At 37.1% G+C, this 20993-nt stretch overlaps 2 protein-coding genes across 2 annotated transcripts in view; one reads left to right on the top strand and one right to left on the bottom strand.

Annotated features, from left to right (window-relative positions):
- The window catches only part of LOC132705915 (myelin regulatory factor), a 47345-nt gene extending 28346 nt beyond the window's left edge, over window positions 1–18999 (top strand). Inside the window, exons 6-19 of the mRNA XM_060676879.1 lie at window positions 3979–4150; window positions 4216–4488; window positions 7966–8086; window positions 8442–8522; window positions 8587–8649; window positions 8709–8896; window positions 11062–11233; window positions 11292–11439; window positions 11559–11700; window positions 12756–12937; window positions 15069–15437; window positions 15959–16112; window positions 16167–16398; window positions 17497–18999. Coding sequence (XP_060532862.1) covers window positions 3979–4150; window positions 4216–4488; window positions 7966–8086; window positions 8442–8522; window positions 8587–8649; window positions 8709–8896; window positions 11062–11233; window positions 11292–11439; window positions 11559–11700; window positions 12756–12937; window positions 15069–15437; window positions 15959–16112; window positions 16167–16398; window positions 17497–17580 — 2381 coding nt within the window. The 3' untranslated portion in view covers window positions 17581–18999. The remainder of the gene's footprint in view (window positions 1–3978; window positions 4151–4215; window positions 4489–7965; window positions 8087–8441; window positions 8523–8586; window positions 8650–8708; window positions 8897–11061; window positions 11234–11291; window positions 11440–11558; window positions 11701–12755; window positions 12938–15068; window positions 15438–15958; window positions 16113–16166; window positions 16399–17496) is intronic.
- A 150-nt stretch (window positions 19000–19149) lies between these two features.
- Window positions 19150–20785, bottom strand: LOC132706316 (RE1-silencing transcription factor-like). The gene is made up of 3 exons (XM_060677588.1): window positions 20447–20785; window positions 20026–20393; window positions 19150–19886 (listed from the first exon to the last, which is right to left on the bottom strand). The coding sequence occupies exons 1-3, from the start codon at window positions 20663–20665 to the stop codon at window positions 19361–19363; spliced, it is 1113 nt and encodes a 370-aa protein (XP_060533571.1). The 5' UTR covers window positions 20666–20785; the 3' UTR covers window positions 19150–19360.
- Between the last annotated feature and the right edge of the window lie 208 nt (window positions 20786–20993).

Raw genomic sequence — 20993 nt, 5'->3', positions numbered from 1 at the left:
GAACAAATGTTCTCTATATATATATACACATCGGGAAGTAGGAAGGGGAATTACTCACTGTTCACGCAACCAATCAGCGCGTATAATGGGGTAAATGGGATTGGACCTCTGTCTTTGCTCAGTGTCTTATTCCCTATCTTAACAATTTCTAAGCTTTCGTAGGCATCTAATTTTCTACTATTATTTACATGTTTAACTAATTTTAAATTACTTATATCTACCTTATGATTATTGTTGAACGTATGTTCGGCTACACTTGATTTTTCTAATCTACCAAATTTTAAATGTGCTAAGTGTTCCTTAATTCCTCCTTACATTAATTGATCTTTTGGTTTACCCTACATATGACTTGTTACAATCGTTACAACATATTTCATAAATTCCCGACTTTTCAAGGGTATCTAGTTTATCCTTGGGATCACCCAAGATATTTTTCAATTTTGATCCGGACTGATAGACACTTCGAAGACCTGCGGCCCTGAAGACTCTTTCAAGTCCACTTGTATATTGGGGGGAGAAAGGAATTGATACTACTTTTAAATTTTCCTTATCAGCTTGAGAAGTCGTTGATTTTTGAAGTTTGTTTTTAAATCTAAATTTCCTAATTAACTTATCGATAAAACTATCTTCATAGCATAAAACTTCCATTTTATGTTGAAAAGCATGGTTAGAATCATTGGTTATGTATCTTAAAGTACTAGTGTCTTTCCTATGAATGTCAAAAACTAAATGATTTTCACTGTTTTTGATAACGAGAACGTCCAAAAAAGGCAACTGCATGTTACTTTCTATTTCATGTGTGAATTTAATAGATGGGAAGTAATTATTCAAGTTTGAAATAAAGTCATTTAAATCCATGCAAGTTGTATCAAAAACCGCGAAAACATCGTCGACATATCTATACCATATCCTAGGAAATTTTCTTTAGCATTATGTTCAAAATGATGCATGAAAAGTTCATCCAGGAAAGGAGATAAACAATTTCCCATGGCCGTGCCATTTTGTTGTTCATAATAGTTGTTATTGGGTTGTTCGGAAAGTCATTTCGTTTTTTTTGGGGAACATGAAAGACAGTTTTCGTATAATGAATAAATATTTTATTAAATTATATATTGGCCATTCTGGTCCAACACCTTTTGCCATCTTTCTGGCAGTAACATAATTCCCCTCTCCTAAAAGTTTTGGTCCTTGCTGGCAAAAAACTGGTTCAAGTGGTTTTTGACATCTTCATTTGAGGTAAAGGTTTTGCCATCCAAAAAATTTTGCAGGGACCGGAACAAATAGTAGTCGGAAGGCGCCAGATCTGGAGAATATGGTAGATGTTGCAGTACGTCCCATTCAAGCTGTAAAAGTTTTTGGCGAGTGACCAAACTTGTGTAAGGTCTCGCATTATCCTGGTGGAACACTACACCCTTCCTGTTGATTAATTCGGGCCTCTTCTCTTTAAGTGAATCATTCGATTTGTCCAGTTGATGACAATAGACTTCTGAATTAATCGTTGTATTGTCCGGCAAAAGCTCAAAAAAAACGATTTCTTTGACATCCCACCAAACGGAGAGCATCACCTTTTTTTGGTGAATGTTGGCTTTTGACACGCTTTGAGCCGGTTCATGTTTTCCGCTCCATGACCTCTTGCGTTTAACATTGTTGTATACAACCCATTTTTCGTCCTCAGTAATAATCCGCTTCAAAAATGGATCATTTTCTTGACGTTTGAGGAGCGAATCACACACGTCAACGCGACGACACAAATTTCGCTCCGTAAGGACATGGGGCACCCACACATCGAGCTTCGAGGTTAAGCCCATGCTTTTCAAATGGCCATAAACAGTCGAATTCGACAAATTTAATCTCTCACCGATCTCCCGTGTGGTTATTCGCCGATTTGCATCAACTAATGCTTTTATCGCATCTTTGTCAGCTTCGACCGACCTTCCAGACCGTGGTGCATCTTCGACATCAAAATTGCCGGATCAAAATTTTGCAAACCAGTTCTGGCACTGGCGTACTGTTAACACGCCTTCTCCATACACATCCGTCAATTTTTTTCTCGCTTGGACAGCATTTTTACCTTTTCTGAAGTAAAAAAGTAAAATATGACGAAAATGCTGCTTATTGCTCTCCATAATTAAAAGGGCACCAACCAAAAACTACTGCGTAGAATTAATAGAACCTTTTCACACACAAGCCTTGCAATATCAGCTCTCAAGACATATAATGGTTATGCGGCTTAAGTGTGAAGTTGGTTTCGAAAAAACGTAATTAAGTCCTCTGACGGGAAAAAACGAAATGACTTTCCGAACAACCTTATATTATATAGAAAAATATTTTGACTCATGCAAAGCTTTGTCAGAGTGATTAGCTCTTCAATTGTATCTGTACTGTAGTTATTATATTCGAGTAATTTCCTGAGGTATTCCAAAGTTTCTGGTATAGGAACGCTTGGAAATAATGAGGAAACATCAAAAGATACTAAAAGTTCATGTTCATTTAGCCTTACGTCTTTGATTTTACCAATAAACTCTTGCGAGTTTTTTATAGAAAAACTTTCTTTTTGATGTTTTAAATTTCCAAGTTTTGCAACCACTTTGAAATATTATATGTGGGAGAACCTATAGTTGAGACGATAGATCTCATTGTTTTTCCAGGTTTATGAATTTTAGATATACAATATAATTTGTAGGATTAGATGTCTGCAATTTGTATTTCAGATTTTGGGTAATAAGGTTTTTACAACTATTTAATGTGCTTTTTACCTGCTGTGCCAGCATTGTATAGGTGAAAATTTTAAAATGTTAGTTATTGGTGTGGACAGAAAGAAAGTGTTACTATATCTAGAGTTAATACGAGGATCCAAAAAATTTAGACCAAAACAAGCCATTTAAAATTTTAAATAGTCATTAAATAATTGTAATCATGACGATTACTAAAAGACACATAAGCAAATCTATGTGTGGGGGGGATATACTCCATCCAACTTATACGAAACATGTTTCGAAAACTTACGCTAAATTTTTTCAATTTGACATTTTGACAATTGTACCCAGGAGACCAAACTACTGATGCATACTCCGTGACGTTGAATTATTTAATATTTTTATCACTTCTGCATTTTTAAAGTCAATGTATGATGAATCCATAGCTCTTTGAGACTTCTGCCAGTACCTTATTAACATGAGGAACAAAGGATACTTTCGATTCGAATGTTACTGCCAAGTCACAAAAAATGTTAGAACGGGAGAGAGTTTTATCAAGAAGATGAAATTCATTTCACAGCTACACTCATGGTGGAAAAAAAATACATTACATTTGGCTGTGTTAGGTTACAAGGTATTTACAAGTTACAGCTCTCTTAAACCCGTGACTAAAGTAACGCTGCAGCCCGCGACCGTGAATAAAGAAGCGAACGTTTTGGAGCGACATATTCTTCACGGTCGATTGTGTATTTCAATATTATTTTTTTTAAGCGAGAACCAAAAATATTCGGTGCAAATTCCACAGTTAATAAAAATATCTCGAAACAAAAAGTGGTTTTTTAGATTTCCTTAAAAAATCCACTTGAATTCTTTAGAATTCCTCTAATTCTAATGAAGTACCCTTTATTTTGAACACGAATTCATCCCCATAAATTTTTAGCATTTGTTTTGGAATCACTCTGTATATATGGTGTCTTAAAAAATAAGCGCGATTTCGATGCAATACGAAGAATCGCGTCGTTTTCTGTTAACCAAATGGAGTCTATATTGTTATTGGGATTCCCCGAATCGCTAAGTATCGTATTTGGATATTCTAGAAGAGGTAAATTGAACATCACAACCGTCAACCGTTAACCAGTCAATTAAGAAGCGGTCAATTGACCAGTCCCAATACTACGTGCGCCATTGCTTAGTCGTTGGCTTTTTTCTCATAAGCTATTCTATGGATTGATGTCTTTGGTTCATGGCACCAGTCCCCAAGTTCACTCGACCGACATTTCAGAAAACTGTTCGACTAGTCAGCTAAGCCCTTCGGAACAATTCGCGGCGTCTATTGACGAAGAGTACGCTTCGTCGGAGGCGTGCCTATCAGAATCTCAGTACCAGTGCATCCGGTTCAGTTCGTTTCAGCAACCGAACTGGCACACGCTGTGCGACCAAAACCTCACCGAACTGTGAGCTGCCGCGTGGAGGTTGCGCGCGCATTCGCAATGACGTTTCGCCCCGTTTTGGTTTTCAGACCGACGCCGCACTACAGGGTGGACGCGGACAAGGGGTTCAACTTTTCCAACGCGGACGACGCGTTCGTGTGCCAGAAAAAGAACCACTTTCAGATCACGTGTCACGTGCAGTTGCTCGGCGACGCGCAGTTCGTCAAAACGCCGGACGGCTTTCAGAAGATATCCAGCTTCCATTTGCATTTCTACGGCGTGAAGCACGACTGTCCGACGCAGACGATCAGGGTCGAGCAGAGCCAGAGCGACCGCAGCAAGAAGCCGTTCCATCCCGTGCTGTCAGTTGATTTATTTATTATTAACTAGGTCGAATGCGCTTTAGAGTATTTTTTAAACATTTTCACTACCAGAAACTTCTAAGCCACAGCCAGTATAAAATAAATCTTTGGACCGGGTCCAATGATTAATTCTAAAATTCAATTTTTAAAGAACAAAACTACACTTCACTACACCCGACATTGACTCAAATAAGTCATATGTAAGTCTTCTGTAAGCGAATATGAGCTGCGTATGTAAAATATTTTTGGCCATGCGGTGTTGCCAGATATACTCGTAAAGTATATATCAACTTTCGTTGATATGTTTTTAGATTCTGCGAAACGTTCTGGAACTTGTAACATGTACCATGTTATCGTAAACGTTTGTGGAGATAAAGGAATTCGACAACAAACACCCCGATATAAAAAAAGTATATCTTAATACTTGAATTTTTGGATGCGTTTCCCTATTAAATTGCTTTATCATAATATAGTATGAGAATTAATTTATCGCGTTTTGGGCGTCCATAAGGCCCAATTGGCAAGATATAAAAATCCGTGTTAAGTGGGAATTTTAAATGGACCGCCCCATATTTTACTTTACTTTGCCATCCACGAGGTTAGCGCGAAAATTTCCTGGCGTAACATAGATGCAGCTCCAGTATCACGATAAAACATTGTCTTCTTTTAAATATATATCTTAGTAGGCTGCGAAAAAAAAATTGAATTCTTGCGTCAAATAGTTTTTTATTGACAGCATTTTAAACTATATTGTATTGGGCGATCGTCGTTTAAAGGTCAAGGAAATCTCAGAAATTACTAAGCTTTCTGATACAAGTGTTCGTCGAATCCTGCATTGATCATTTAGGTATGCATAAGGTTAATGCAAGATGGGTCCCTAAAAACCTTTCGGCTATTCAAAAACAACGCCGTTTTTGGAACTCTGTGGGTCGGGACCGAAGCCTGTGATACAAACTATTGTGACGGGAGATGAAACTATGGTTCTCTATTATGACCCTCTATCGAAAAAAGAATCAATGGAGTGGCGTCGTAAGGGTGAAGCACCCCCAAGAAGATTCAGTCTCCCAGTCAACAAAAAAGGTGATGTCCACGATCTTTTGGGATTTTGAAGGAATTCTTTTGATATATTTTAAAGAATCTAATACCACGCCGAGGAAAACTGACCAGAGGCGTGCGTCTTTTGCTCGATAATGCACCTGTCCACACTGCTGGTGTTGCACAAGCTGCCATTTTAGAGTGTGGGTTCCAACAGATAGATCATCCTCCCTATAGTCCAGATATGGCCCCCTGCGACTATTATTTGTTTGGATATTTGAAAAAGGACTTACGTGGACGGCGGTTTAACGACGAAGTTGAGTTAAAAGGGGCGGTTTTAGATCATTTTGCAGACAAACCAAAAGAATATTTTTTTAATTGATTGAGTTTTTAATAGATGTAATAAGTGTATTGAAGTTAAGGGGGATTATATTGAAAAATAATTTTAAAAAAGTTACTCTACTTTGTTTCTTTCATATTCAGGCCGGGAAATTTGGGCGTTGCCCTCGTAAAAGTACCAAACTATGGTATATCTATGTTCACTGGTTAGTTAGCAATCACATTTCATCTGGATAGCAGGCTTTGGTCGGCCATGGTAACGTTTTTTGTCAACAAGTTTGCCTTTGACATAAATAAGCTTAATATTCCGTTATTAGCGTATTCAAATGATTGTGATGATGATTGTTACAGTGAAACTGGAAGGAAATACACCGACCAGAGCTTGCTACCCAGATGAAAAATGAATAATTTGCTTTAATTGCAATATTTTTTTCTTTTCGAAAATCAGTGAAAATAGATATACCATAGTTTGGTACTTTTCGATGGCAATGCAATTGCTCATTTACGTGCCAGTATAAAATATGAAAAATTGAAGTATTAAGTTGTACGGCTTACGAAAAAAATTATTTTATATCGGATTGTTTATTGCCAAATTTTTTTAAAAATATTTTTATCTCCGAAAATGTTCCAGAAGGTTTGTCAAAATCTAAAAATGTAATAAAATAATAAAAACTAAGTTGGTAAACGTAACCAGTGGCAACACCGCATGGCCAAAAATATTTTACATAGGTAGCTCATATTCGTTCCATATACGTCTAATGGGACACTCACCTTGAATAACCCTGCATAAATGCATGTAATAATGGCATGGTATAATTATTAAATTTTGGTACTTTTAATGGATACGTAATTTTTTTAAACATTTTTGTGAGTTTTATAAAAAGGGGACCAAACCTGGCCGGCATATTCCAATACTAAACGGACAACGGGGCAGTACAAAAAAGGCAGGTGGTAACAAGTAGGTACTTGTGTGTTGCCTCGCGTAAGGCCATTTCGGAAAAATAAAGAAAAGTCGATTCGATTTACTCTGCAAAGTAGAGTTTTCTACAGATTCTTTTCCAATAATTTACTGTAATTTTATGGAGAACTCAGTTTTGTAGTGGTGCTTCAATGGCTAATTACTATATAAATATTGAAATCAAAATTTTGCACTCTTCTGGGAATTATTTTATTAAGCTCAATTTTAACGGAGAGTATTCTTGAACTAACGTCGCCCGAGTAAATCCCAAGCTTGAGGGACACACCGAAAAAAAATCCGTTAATAAGGGCAACAGTATAGCATTGAAAAGAGAAATTGCTCTGAAATTTTGTTATAAAATAGTACCGAAGCGCCAAAAATTGTTGCAGTTGGATAAAAAGTATGAATACGAGGGTCGTTCAATTACTTTTTAACAAAAAATATTCTGTTTTACTCAATTAATTTATCTAAAAGGCGCGTTCTTTCTCAAAATAGGCATTGGTTTGGTCGATTTCTTTATCGCAGTGAACGTATGATCACATTTAAACTTGTTCATCCAATTGCAAACAGTTTCATGACACGTGCCATGAACGTCGTCCAACTCTGCTTTGATTTCCTTCCGGGTCAACCTTTTCAAATACTAATAATAAATAATATGTAATCACTACTTGAAATTCACTTTTATCTATTTTTTTAAACAAATTTAAGTTGTTTACTTCTATGTGATGGATACAGCGGACCAATTAGAAGTGCTACTTATTATCAATTTTTTTCCATACTATGATCGCTATCTCTCCGATTTCCTAAAAACCCATTGAAGGACCATCATAGAAAAAAAAAACAGCCCTCTGATTGGTTCATCTATGAGCTGTGAGGTCAGTTTTGTTATCGTCGTTGTTAATTTCGTCAGTTCAAACACAAAAAATAGTCTATACAAAAAATAGTCTATACACCATTTGTCCGAGTATTGTAATTGTTTTTCACAGCACTACAAATTGTTTTCGTTTGCTTCAAAACTACTCTTCGGAGAATGATATACTGAAAAATTGTCTCTCTAGCCGTGTCAACAAATTCTGCGTCCACTTTTAACATATTGTTCAATAATTCTTCTCGCCCCATGGCCATCAGGAAACATTATTTTACAGAGTGGAGCTGGTCAATTCACAAGTCACGAAAGTAACGGTGGGCAGGCTGCATTTCAGTGAGACCACGTCGAATAATATGAGGAAAAAAGGAAAACCGAATCCGGAACAGCGATATTTCCAGGTAAGCACATATCAACGTTCGATTAAAATCCCATAAGAAAAGAGATAGTTCGCATACGTTTGGCAACATCGTTTGTGTTTTGTTTGTACAAAACATTTTGATTCTAAAGTTCTCGTCTGGCGGCTATGTCAAGCCAAGGAATGATTGCCACCTGATCTGCATTTTTTTGACTCCTGAAATTCAGACCCATATAAAATTAACGCAAGGAATAGCGCAGTGCTTCAGAGTAAGATCGAAAAGTTGTGAAATGGTAAAAGGTCAATTTATTTCATACTCATAAGATTTATCTTTATTGCAAATATTTTTGAGTCACCCTTCAGCTACGAATTGTCACGCATCATCTTTCTCACGACAGCTCGTGGTCGGCCTCCACGCTCACACGTCGAATGGCAACTTTCCCGTGGTGAGCCACGCGAGTCAGAAAATCATCGTGAGGGTAAGAATGTTCGAGAATAAAGGACAGGGTTGCCGAATCGTCGGGCGTTCTTTTAATTTCGCAGGCGTCAAATCCGGGTCAGTTCGAGAGCGACGTGGAGCTCTGCTGGCAGAAGGGACAAACTCAGGTGCGGTCTTGAACGGAATGAATGCGACAGAAAGGTAATTCCGAATCTGAAATTTCCAGGACTCGGTGTGTCATAGCGGCAAGGTAGGCATCAATACCGACCGTCCCGACGAGTCTCTGGTTGTTCACGGCAATATTAAGATCACCGGCCACATAATACAGCCCAGCGACATCAGAGCGAAGAAAAACATCGTCGAATGCAACACGGCGGAGCAACTGAGGAACGTACAAAAACTGAGGGTCGTCAAGTGAGTGATTGGGCGAGGAGGGGTGTCTTTTTTGCTTCCTCGCTTTGAATTTAAATCGTAATTGCAGCCATATTTGGCTAAAATTTACGAAGGTCTCCAATTCATTTTGTAATGCACAGGGGCGTACCAAAGTACCACAGGTATAGTCTGACTCAATCTTATTTTTACTTGAGTGACAAGGCAGGGGTGATCCAGGTATATTTCTTTCTTTCTGATATATTTTTTGAGTGTCAACTATTTGTTTCACCGTTTGTACTGTGATTTTCGATAAAGAATGTCGCGTTGAAATCATTTGTCGCTTGATGCAAAACAGGTTGTGAAAAATACGTACGAAACTTTAATCGGTCGAAGTTATTCAAGAAGAAGTTAATTAATGGTGGATAATTGAAGAAAAGGAATAGACGTAGTGATTTTTTAAGCTTACCATATAGACAATAGTGAAGAGGAGCCCATAAGAAGGAGAATATATTGTCTTTATCAAAGCGAAGTTTGTAAAATGGAATTTAAGTACAGCAAAATAGACAAAAGGCAAGTAGTAATGGATGCACACATATTAGGCACTTGGAGATTTAATTTCCTTCAAAAAATTAAAAGTTATAGATGAGACGACAGATCCATAATTTACCCTGAGGAAACATGGTTCTATACACACGATGGGTCGGTTCCCCTCAAAACCATTAGACGAAAGCACCTTCAACTAAGGAAAACGCATCACCATAATACACGCTGGATCAGAAGACAGATTTATCTCAAAATGTTTGCTGTTGTCTGCAAAGAATATTAACCCATATTATCCCAAACATAAAAAAAATAAAAAAACACTATTTTGCTCTGAAATTGTTTATTTCGTTTGTGTCTAAAAATAAAATAAAAACTCGAAACATTTTCCAAATAGAACCTGATTTGATACAAAAAAACGCATAATATTTTATGGTGCGTGAGCGCACCACTGGTAACACCAGGTTTCATTTTACAAAGCATGAAGTACGTAAATGCACATTACACTTGTTTCGCTGCGGCAGATTCTAGACCTCCTTCGGGCTTTATTAGCATGAACAATCATCAGGTGATTATCATAACGTACTTTATCTATGGTAGGTGCAAGATTTCTTTGAGTAATTGTTTTATCATTTTTTAAAAGTCGCAAAGCAATGTAAGATTTAAAATCAAATTAATCACTTCATCATCAAAAAACAAAAAATATTTCAAGCGGAGCTTTGCCTTTTTTTTAGTTCCTCATATGATCTAAATACTCAATCTGACCTTTCTTCTATTTGACAGTAGAAGCAAGCTTGTCGTATGCAGAAAGCATACGTCTTCTTTTGAATTCCAGGGTTTCATCGTCTGGAGGAAAGGAACTGACGTGGTAAAGTGACGCTCCCCGCACGCTAGATCGGTGGGTAATTAGGGATTTTACAGACGGGAGTAGAAAAAATATATTCCCAATAACAGTATTACTGTCATGGATAACGCAAGCTACCACAACCGTCTGCTACGCAAAGCCCCAGCGTCATCAAGTTCAAAAACTGAATTCAGGAATATTTCTTAGTAAATGATATTTATTTTGTATGCAGTTGCAAGTAAAATCAAAGGTCAGAACAGAAAATGTTATTCCTACTTTAAATCCCAGTGTTATAAATATGATAAAAAATGTAATTAAATACATGCCAATTGAGGACTCTTACATTTCTATACGAATGACGACTCTGATAGTTAAGCAGAATTAGATTTAGACATTTAGCATAAAAATGTAATTATGTGTAGATATACCTAGCTAGGAATTTATTGTATATATTTAATGTCATTGTTTTTTCTTAGTGTAATTTGATGTGATTATACCCGCCTGAATGAACAAAAAAAATAATAATAAAACTTTTGAGAGTCCCTCCCTGAAGTTTTGGCTTTTAATACCTACCGAACCCGAGTTTTATTGCCGTCGGCAGGTAACTTTCATAATTGCATGCAAAAGCCAGCACAATGAAGATTGAGACAAACTATACGAACATTTTAAAAATTATCTGTTGCCATTGATAATTATTACCTATTGTTATCTTTTCCTCGGTATTATTTAAAATTTTTCGAAATAACTTTCGACAAGTTGGCGAATCAATGTTTTTGACTTACAACGATGCATATTTCACATAACCTTAAATAATGACCTGTAGGTACGAATACGAACCATCCTTGGCGTCACAGCTGAACCGGGATAGCGAGTTCGCCGATACTGGCGTCATTGCGCAAGAGGTGGCGCAGGTGTTGCCGGAAGCTGTCAGACCGGCGGGCGATCTCGTGCTAGACAACGGCACCTCGATAGACAACTTTTTGGTTGTTAACAAGGTACGCATTCGTACGATCTCCCGCAGGTAATAGTAACGCTGTTTCTTCTGGTTTAAAGGAGCGGATATTCATGGAAAACATCGGGGCGGTGAAAGAACTGTGCAAGGTGACGGACAACTTGGAAACGAGGATCGACCAGCTCGAGAGGATCAACCGGAGGCTCAACAAATTGAAGAGGGGCGATAGTCTGAAGTCCGACAGTACAGGTACTGTGGAGGGGCGCGGATCGGTCATTATGAGCGTGGTTTATTTATTTATATTATTATTTATACTAATAACGATTTTCGCTTTCGCACTTACATATTGTTTGCTGTGATTATTGCAGTCAGCACGAAAAACTCGTACCCGCACACCCGGAAGTGCTCGAAGCACCACACGTGCAAGTCCTGCGAGCGGGAGGAAGAGCTGTGCTCGAACAAGTTCATCCAGGTGGTCATTGTGGTGCTAGTTTTGATCATGGCGTTTTGGTAAGTCTGCGTTATGTTATTAACTACTGTGACCGTAAGAATTGAAAAGGAACCGTATCTCCAGCATCAGTTTAAAATCGATTCAGGTGGATTTTGGCGCAATTTAAAATCGCTTCCAGATATTGACATTGATAAAAGCAATAATAAATACTTGCACAAGTATGCTACTTCAATATTTCATGGTTACCTGAGGGAGTTTGTCATTTGAAAGATAAAGACATAGTGATGGGATTGATATCAAAATGATAAATTATATTACTCCCCATTTGTTTTTTTGGTCAATAGCTGTATAACTTGTAATAAATTCCTCTACCTCTGGAAGCGCGCCATTGTGATTCTTCTTTCTCTTCTTCTTCTGTAGCTCACAACCCTTTGCTGCAAGTACTGCCTGCCTCCACTTGCCTCTGTCCGTGACCTCCTCTCTCCAATTCTCTACTACCAGGGTGTGCAGGTCAGGGTGGTAATATTGTCTCTCCATCTTAGTCTAGGTCTCCCTAAAGTCTTTTTCCGGAAGGATTTTCATTCCAAATACATTTAATAAGACGTTCGTTTCGGAATCTGTGGACATGTCCTAACCATCTTAGCCTGTGTGTTTTAATAACATTTAAGATGGATGGCTCGCTGGACAAGTTTTCCAGTTCTTTGTTGGTTCTAATTCGGTATTGTCCTGTTTCCTCATCCACTGTAGTCCGTCCATATATCTTCCTGAGAATGTGATTCGTCTTAAAACTAATCTACTGTCCAATTAATACCTTTTTGTTTCTTTTTATTTCATTTATTTCTGTAGTTCCTTGCGCCACCTCAGTTCCATTAAAGTGACTAACTATAAAAATGTATTTGAGTTTTTTGTTGTTAATATGTGTATAAATGAACTTTTTTAACCCCTCTTTGATAGTGATACAACCAAGTTAATGTTATAAATTAATTCATAAAACCTCTCGAGTTAGAGTGGTTAAGTGTGGCTTTGCTAGATCTCGCCACCATCCCTTCTTATACTGTCTTATTTCTGATTGTTTATAGATATATAAATAAAGACTTGTATTATTATTTTGTAGCCTGGCGGCAATCACGACGTTGTATTTGCTGGAGACCGCGCGGCACAGCGAAATCTTGCAGTCGACGGTAGAGGGCGTCCAGAAAGTGTTGACCACGCGCCACCCGACGAAGGGACCCAAACCGTTTAGCACGTGGCCCAGTCCGCCGACCCGAAAAACAACGAACTCTTATCGGGAGGACGGTAATTAATGAAAAATTATTAAATATACTCGCAATAATCTCTCGTGACTGTTCAAACACCATCATTTTTAATTTATAATAATAATAATAGTAAACTGTCTTTATTAAAAACTATATGCAAGGGTGGCGACATTCGCAAATTGCGCAGTTCCATGTAATCCCAAGAAAAACAGCACTCACATGTATATCAAAGAGTCTAATAACGCCTTATACAGTACAACAGTAAAAATTACCTTCACAAATTTAAATTTTTGGTTTTCTGAAAACTTATTATACCATAGCATGTTGTTACTGAATGACTGTCATTACGTTATATTTTTTACACTCCTTAAAACAGTAATTATTATTTGCGCCTCCTCTTTTGACGTTTTACTTTATCCCTTGTGCAATTGATGAGAAATAGCGTTTTTCCTTGTTCACCGATAAAGTTGAATTCTGCTTACGACGGAGTGAGGCTCCCGTTGCCAAAATTTAAACCGTAGTAGCAATACAGGTTCGGAAAAGAGCATGTATTGTAGTATTAAATACTTTGTGTTGACTAGTTTCTTTCTTGTTTATTCTAAAAAAAAAATCTAATTTTTTTTATTAGGTTGTGTTCAAAGAGTATAAGATAGAGGGGAAGGTATACTGTTACGAATGCCATTATTTGTGTCCAAGTACTAAAGTACTGTCGTGGCGGTTTGAAGTAAACACTGAAAATACTACAGTAGCTTGTAACGGATAACAGCATTTTATTTATATTTTAGTAAAAAAAAATTAAACTATTTCGACATAAATTATTTTTTCTCACCGTACGTCCCGCGCGTTGAAACTCATACGTTTTTTAACATCGCCACTAATGGGAGCCTTCCCCTCTATCTTATACTCTTTGATGTATATTATATACCTACATCGTATGTACAAGGAATAGACGTACATCATAAACCCATACGCTTTTGTAGATAGTAATTCTTTTGTGAAGGACGTTATTATGAGGATGGGCGTTATAGCATAAGGTATTTCATTCAATATTTTAACCGCGTTATAGCTAAAAGATCTCTGTAAAGTTACCGAAATGTGTCTAGGAATGCAGTATCTCAAACAGTGGCGGGTCTATCGATTATGAATATCATATCATCTGCATACAAGTACGACAGAGTCTTATTGGAGTTTAGTAAAAAAACAAATTTGGTTAACTGAACTTCATAACGGTCCTCCCGCTTGAGCCAACTCGAATCAGAGATGCACTGGCAAATGTGGTCCTACTTTCTGATATTATAACTAGACTGAAAATCGTTGGCGTCTCTCCTTATTTGGATTACTGTCCAATAAACGATACTGCAATAAGCGACATGGGATAAAACTAACATATCACAGAGTTTAACTTTGACTTCTTTACTGAGAAGATGTTTATGGATATACAATTCCCTCAACTTATTGAACGATTTTTGCAACACTGAGTCAACATGCTTAGAGAACCGCAAGTCGCCGTCACGTCTTAAAAGAGGCGTTTCTTACAATTTCTTCCCTTTTACTTCTAAATAATAACATCTGCGTTTTGTTTCTATTCAATAAGACGTTATGAGATGCAGACACCTCCGAAGTATTTTTTTGAGATCCAAATTTATTTTAGTAGCAGCATTTAAAGCTTCATTAGCAACAAATAACTAAACATCATCGGCGTATTGATGACTTTTTCAAAATTTAAGAAAAGTAGAGTATAAACTGTGAACAGAATACGCCCCTGGGGAGCAACCCTTTATATCCTGCCGAGAATGAAATGATCCAAGGTGTCGAACGCTTTGCTATAGTCCAAGAGTATGAGACAAGAGTTTCAGTCAAGCTCTGATGAAGCCAACAGGATGATTGGCAAAACGTCAGCAATTTCGACTAAGCGAAATGACGAAGTTGTTTGGCTGTAATTTTTTCAACAACCTTATCGTTATTATTCTGCACCTTCTTTACTATTGATTTACGCAATACAGACAGCTTTTTAAAACACAACCCTTTTGAGCTTTTCAGATAGTAGAACAAAGAGGAGGGGACTACTTTTATCCTCGACGATTTTCTTTTTTTTTTTTTCTTCCGCGCGTTTATTTCGGCCGCCGATTTCTAGGCATTTCATCACTATTTTGTAAGCGCACGCGTTCCAGAAATCACCAAACTGACGCTGGACCCGAACTTGATCAAGCTGCAGTCGTTTATCATCGGGAGACCGACCGAATGCCTGACGGTCGAACAGGACTTGGAAAGCTCGAGCCTGTGTCGGATCTATTGTTGTGCGACGCCAGCGCCTCGGCACCAAGACGCCGCCGCCGCGTATTCCGAAAAACGTCCCCCGACGCTGAACAAAACGAGGGCGGGTCCGTCCCTGATCACTCTGAAGGAGCAAAACCCGCAGAATCCGCTGGAGAAGACCAAGGTGGCCAAGCCGTTCCACTCGAACGACATCGACAAGCAGATCAGGCAGAGGCGCGACACTTACGACATAAGCGACGAAGCTAACTCCTTCGACTTGGCCGGTGAGTATTTTTGAAGAGTATTTTTTTAATGAAAAATCAAGAAATCCTTCATGCGCAAAGTGCAATGCAAAATTTCGTTCTCTTCAACTTGCAGATGTTTAAAGTTAGAGGAAAAGTAGTGCTTTTTGATTCCCATTTTGGATACTTTTGTGGGGCGCATCTATTACTTTCCGTTGCGGTTTCGCGACAGTCTGCCCCTTTTTCCTAAACCTATAAATGCCGTTAACAACATTTTTATCATCCGTTTAGTTTTTAGGATACAGGGTATATTGGCCTTTATCCTTTTGTCCAAGGGATGCAGTGGTGTAAAGAACTTCTGTTACATTTGTATTATTTTTAAGTTATTGAATTAGTTATTTGTTTTACTTTTTCCAAAATATATGTACGTTTCGATACTTCAAGAAAGAAAATAAATAAAAAAAAGTATATAAATGCTCAGGTTAATGTTGCACAAAAGAAATGAATTTTTATTATCCTCAAAAACCCTTCTAACCACCGCTAAACGTTCACATTATTTCCAGATGATCAGTTATTCGCAATTATAATCCAAGGGAGGAACTTTAACACGACCCTAACCCAAAAATATCTCAAATCGTACAGCAACACCCACAACTACACGTACACCGTGCCGATTTCCAAGTACATGCCCGACGAGTTCGTCAATCTGATTTTTCGGTAAGCCCCGTACTTTCTCCGAAACGCCGCTTAATCGGCGACGAACTCGCGCAGGTCCACCCAGCTCAGCGTCAGAGAAATCGAGCACTGCTACAACGACTACAAGCATTACGAGTGCCCGTACGTCAGTCCCATGTACTACGAGGACAAGGCGAAGATAAGGCACAAGGTTAACGAGAACAATCCGAGTCAGCTGCTCGGCCAGCAGAGCGTCATATTCGAGGTGGACATGGCCGATTTTCAGTCAAAGATTATGACGTATAGGGCGTCGTTGGCGCCAATTCAGGTACACACACACACACACACACACACATCTATGCGAGAATAACCAACGCAGGAAATAAAATGTCTATCGGTAGCGAAATGCCTATAACATTTACGCCCCCTATCGATAGAGATAGAAACCATTTCCCGTAATTTTCTATGATTAGGGGTTTCATTCGTGCACACCGTTAACTTTACATGGTTTGTTTCTGCTATTCTGGACACAACTTTATCTTGCGGAAATATTTAAAAAACAGATTTGTTAAATATTCACTGCTGTCGTATTTTTTTTAAAAAAATTTTCAATATTTGAGAAATATGAATGGGATTTTAAAAGAACAAGACCATATAAATTGGGAAATTTTTTTCTGAATTAATTACGAAAGGATTTTATTTTTATTATTTTGGAATCTTTATGAAAATTCAAAGGATACATTTATCAAAACAGAGCGTTTATTCAAATATTTAGGCTTACTAGGACTGTGCTATTAATTGTAGTTCAGTTAGAGATAGTTCAAATGTATCAGTTATTTATTGGCGATTTTCCAATTGAATGAGACCTCTGGCGGAAAAAAATGTTACTGCAGATTGCAAGTAAAATTGGGAACGGTTGCATTGTTTTCATGTGAGGTTCATGCTTGTGTTGTCTTTTTTATAGTTATAGTTAGTTTACAATTAACAGCGCCACCATTGATTCTGCAGATTCTGCAAAATTTAAGTTACACAAAACGCAGAATCGACCTATTATCTTTTTATAGCTGTTATTATAAAACAGCTTGGAAAATAATGTTGTTTTTCCTGACTATACTTGTAATTAAATTATATCGATCTAAAAATAAATTGCAAATTTACACATTTTTTCTTCCTCGAGGCCATTTTTTAAAAATGCGGCTGATGGCGTTATTTTTGGGAAGGTTCCATATTGAGAAAATTAAAAAAAAAGTAAATACCTTCTAAAATATTTTTACTGTTCCTAGTTTATTGGTACTTTTTTTATTTTAAGAAAACAAAAAGATAAGACATAAACACAACGCCGCTTTTGCGTCTCTGCGTTGGCTATTTTCCGCCTCTAGCGATTCGCAAGCGGGGGTGAAAAATAATGCGATTTTTTCTTTTTCAGAATATTTGTAAATTGTCGCCATTAAAATTGGGAATGGAGTACGTCGAGTACAATTTTCACTTTTACAGGCACTGCGACGAGTGACGCGCCGCTGTTTTCACCGCCCCTCCCAACACCCACACTTGTTTTCATACTATTTCGACCAATTTTTTTTTATCTCGAATTTGTTTTCGTCTCTAAGAACAAAATATTTTTAAACTTTTTTTTTTGTTTTAAATATTTTATTTTGAAGATTTATATATATATATATGTATAGGTTTTAATATATTGCAGTGTATTTATTTTTTGAGTCGTCGGCATATTTAACTGAGGTGTATATTTTATCAGTTTTATGGTGTAGTTAATTGTTTAGAGAGTGTTCCGCGATTTCTGGTGCTCGCAGGAGCAATTTCCGCGATTAGCTGCTGTAATTTATTCTCTCTCTATCTCTCCCTATGTGTACATACAGGACGGTAAGGAAAGTGCAGCCAATACCACGGACGCCGCTGGAAATTGTTTTTTTTGCAGAACTTTGTATAATTTAATAAATATTTAATGTGGAGGGCAATAGTAAATAGTAGAAGAGTTGGAATTGGTTAGAAGCTTATTTAGCTTTTTTGTTATGCCGAGGACCCACTGTTAAGCCTTACTGCTGATATTTTTAACACCCAGCCTCAATTAGGTCAAAAAAGATGTCTGCGTTACTGGCGATTACGTACAAATAATAATAAAGGAATTATTTCATTTATTAAGAAGGGACTTTAAATATGAATCGTAGGTATCAAGTGTTTTCTTCGGAAACACAAGGAAATAAACCAGGGCGGGAAATTGTTGAGACGGATAAAAATGCAAATAATATTTTTGAGTATTCATCATACAGGGTGGTGAAAATATAAGCACTAATCAAAACTGGCATACTAAACAAATATTTCTGTATCTTAAGAGGTCTTATTCTATGCAAATGCCAATCATTGCTTACACTTTCCTGCACATTCTGTACAAACACATTGAATTTTGTCCAATTTCTTTACAATTCCATTTCTCACCCTCCCCTTCCACTTCCGCCGAAGGATATTATTTTAGTTATCTATTTAAATTGTTATCATTAAACATGATCTTTTGACGTACTTAAACGGGATGAATGTAGCTGCTGTAGATTCGCCACGGGATATTGTTCCAAAGGGAACCCGGTAGGACATCACATTTTGTTTTCTTTCGCGATATTTTTGTTAGGTATAGATACCCAGAATGTGGCATATCAGAAAATAATCCGGAAATGTGTAAAAAAAAAACACTTGTCTCTCTTATAGTGTAGCGACTAACTGATTATATGACATTCCATAAGTTTTAAGGTTAAATGAAATCGTAGTGAGCTATAATTTCCTATTTTTAAACTGACAAAAAAGGAACATAATGTAGGTAGCATTAGACTAGCCACGTAGGACTCAATCTGTATAGTTTTACCCTGTCTCTTGCAATACTGTTTTGTGATCGTGTAAAATAAAATTTGTTTTTCTAGTTTTATTTTATACATTTTTCATAAGCAGTCCTATGCAACTAATTAGACTGCCAATAGTCACAGTCTACATTAACAAAACTAGGCTGAACACAAAATTAATATGTGGGGGGGGATTAAGGAAAATCTTCACTGGAACTACCACATATGTTGTGCATAACTTATTATTAATATATTTTTATTAATTGCAATGACAATAATTCAAACAAATAAACTATATAAACAAAACAATTGTAAATTTAAAAAAAAATGACTAGATAAACAAAAGAATTAATCTGGAAAAAATATAGTTAATGTGGAGTTCCCACCATTTTGTAAAACACTTCAAAATATTTTCAACCTTTACCTTATATATTTGATGTTTTTGTCTTATATCATGTTTACACCAGCATTGCTTGACAAATCCAATACTCCACCACTGTTACCATGCATGGTGTTCCCATGAATTTTCAGTTTCTTCTTGGAGTCCGCCTCAAAAAGGCACTCCTTACACTGAATACTTTTGTTCTGCTGGATGTACTCCTTATGAGTCTTCATGTGAAATGTATACAATGACTTGCTATTGGTACTGAATTCGCATTCAAACTTTTCACACTGAAATTTCTCACTCATAGTTTTCAATTCGTGTTGTTTCATGTGTCTTCCAAAATTGATTTTTGTTTTTGTCTGATAGTCACAATGGGGACACTGTAGATACTCTGGATGGTACTTTCCCACACTGTGTTTTATTTTCATATGATTTTTGTATGTGTTCCTCCATTTTGATTTAAAATCTGGACAGAATTTGCAACGAAAGTAGTGCTCTTCACCTTCCAGATGCTTTGTTTGGTGGGTTTGAACATTGTGTAGCCATTTGCTCCTGTAGTTACAATGATTGCACTTGAAGGTACCAACCCTGAAGAATATACAACTTAATTAGTAAGTGTAACAATCTCTTTGAGAATCACAAATATCAGCCACAAAATGGTCCATAGTATAAACGTTAGTTTAAATTTACAAAAACTGCATTAATGGAACAAAATGTAAAGTATTACCCTGTATCGCCTGAATCTGAAACTTCCTCCTCCCTACTGATGTTATTTATTTGTTCTGAACAATGTTCCTCTTGCATATTACCATCTTCAGACTTTATTAACACTTCTTGTTTAATATCCTCCACATTACTGACTAGATAACGACTAGAACTGTTATTTTTACTTTGTTCTTCTAAATTAGTTCCTTCTTCCCCCCTTTCCAACTTAATTTTAACATAAACTCTTTCAGTATCCCCTATTTTCGGCTCAGTATCCAATTCAGCTGGTAGTTTTCTTCTTTTCCTCACAGTACCATGTATAGCCTCTGGAAAATCTGGAAAAATTGAGGGAACAGCATCGGGTCGTAACTTGGGTACTTTATACTGTTCCTGCAATGTTAAACAACATAGATTGAACTTTTACAGGTTCTTAACCACCATACTATTTCTCCCTTGACAACCCTGCTGTGGATAAAATCGTCGGCTTTAAAATGTTTCTGACAAACACAGTCGTTGGGGGTAATAGGACGGTCCGCTCTCGCGATAGCCTCCTGCCATTTATCCAAGAAGAAATCATTTTTGGGAACCCCATACATGGGATGCTTTTCGTTGTATTTTGTGTAACCCGTGTGACAAAAAGGCACGCAGCACTTTTTGCCCATTTCCCTAAGAAGATTTCTCCAAGCTAAATTGATATTTGGTTTGAATTTTCATATCTCCGTGTCCTTTTATTTGCAAACAAATATCGATTCCTTAGATAGTTTGATAAAAGCGAGGTTATGTTTAATGTAAGTTCTTCTTTCGATGTGATGGGATATGTATTTTGTGTTGCCTATGAGCAAGACACAATTTGAGGTGAAAATTATATACCAACCCTAATAGAAAATCGAATACAAAATTACATTTAAATGTAAAAAATGATTTAAACGGGACAAGTTTACACCGTTATAACGTAACGCTGAGCCGTTATTCCCAGGTTATATCTTTCTA

The sequence above is a fragment of the Cylas formicarius genome, unplaced genomic scaffold (assembly GCF_029955315.1).
Source record: "Cylas formicarius isolate icCylForm1 unplaced genomic scaffold, icCylForm1.1 PGA_scaffold_8__14_contigs__length_24414737, whole genome shotgun sequence".
In the NCBI taxonomy this organism is placed as follows: Eukaryota; Metazoa; Arthropoda; class Insecta; order Coleoptera; family Brentidae; genus Cylas; species Cylas formicarius.
The sequence above is the reverse complement of the archived record's forward strand: the minus strand, read 5'-3'. Positions and strand labels throughout refer to the sequence as shown.

Excerpts from the sequence above, each read along its gene's own strand:
- LOC132706316 (XM_060677588.1), bottom strand. The coding sequence starts at position 20,665 with ATGGGCAAAAAGTGCTGCGTGCCTTTTTGTCACACGGGTTACACAAAA. Across the intron at positions 20,394-20,446 it reads GGGTTGTCAAGGGAGAAATA|GAACAGTATAAAGTACCCAA; the intron begins GTATGGTGGTTA and ends TTAACATTGCAG. Across the intron at positions 19,887-20,025 it reads TCAGATTCAGGCGATACAGG|GGTTGGTACCTTCAAGTGCA; the intron begins GTAATACTTTAC and ends TATATTCTTCAG.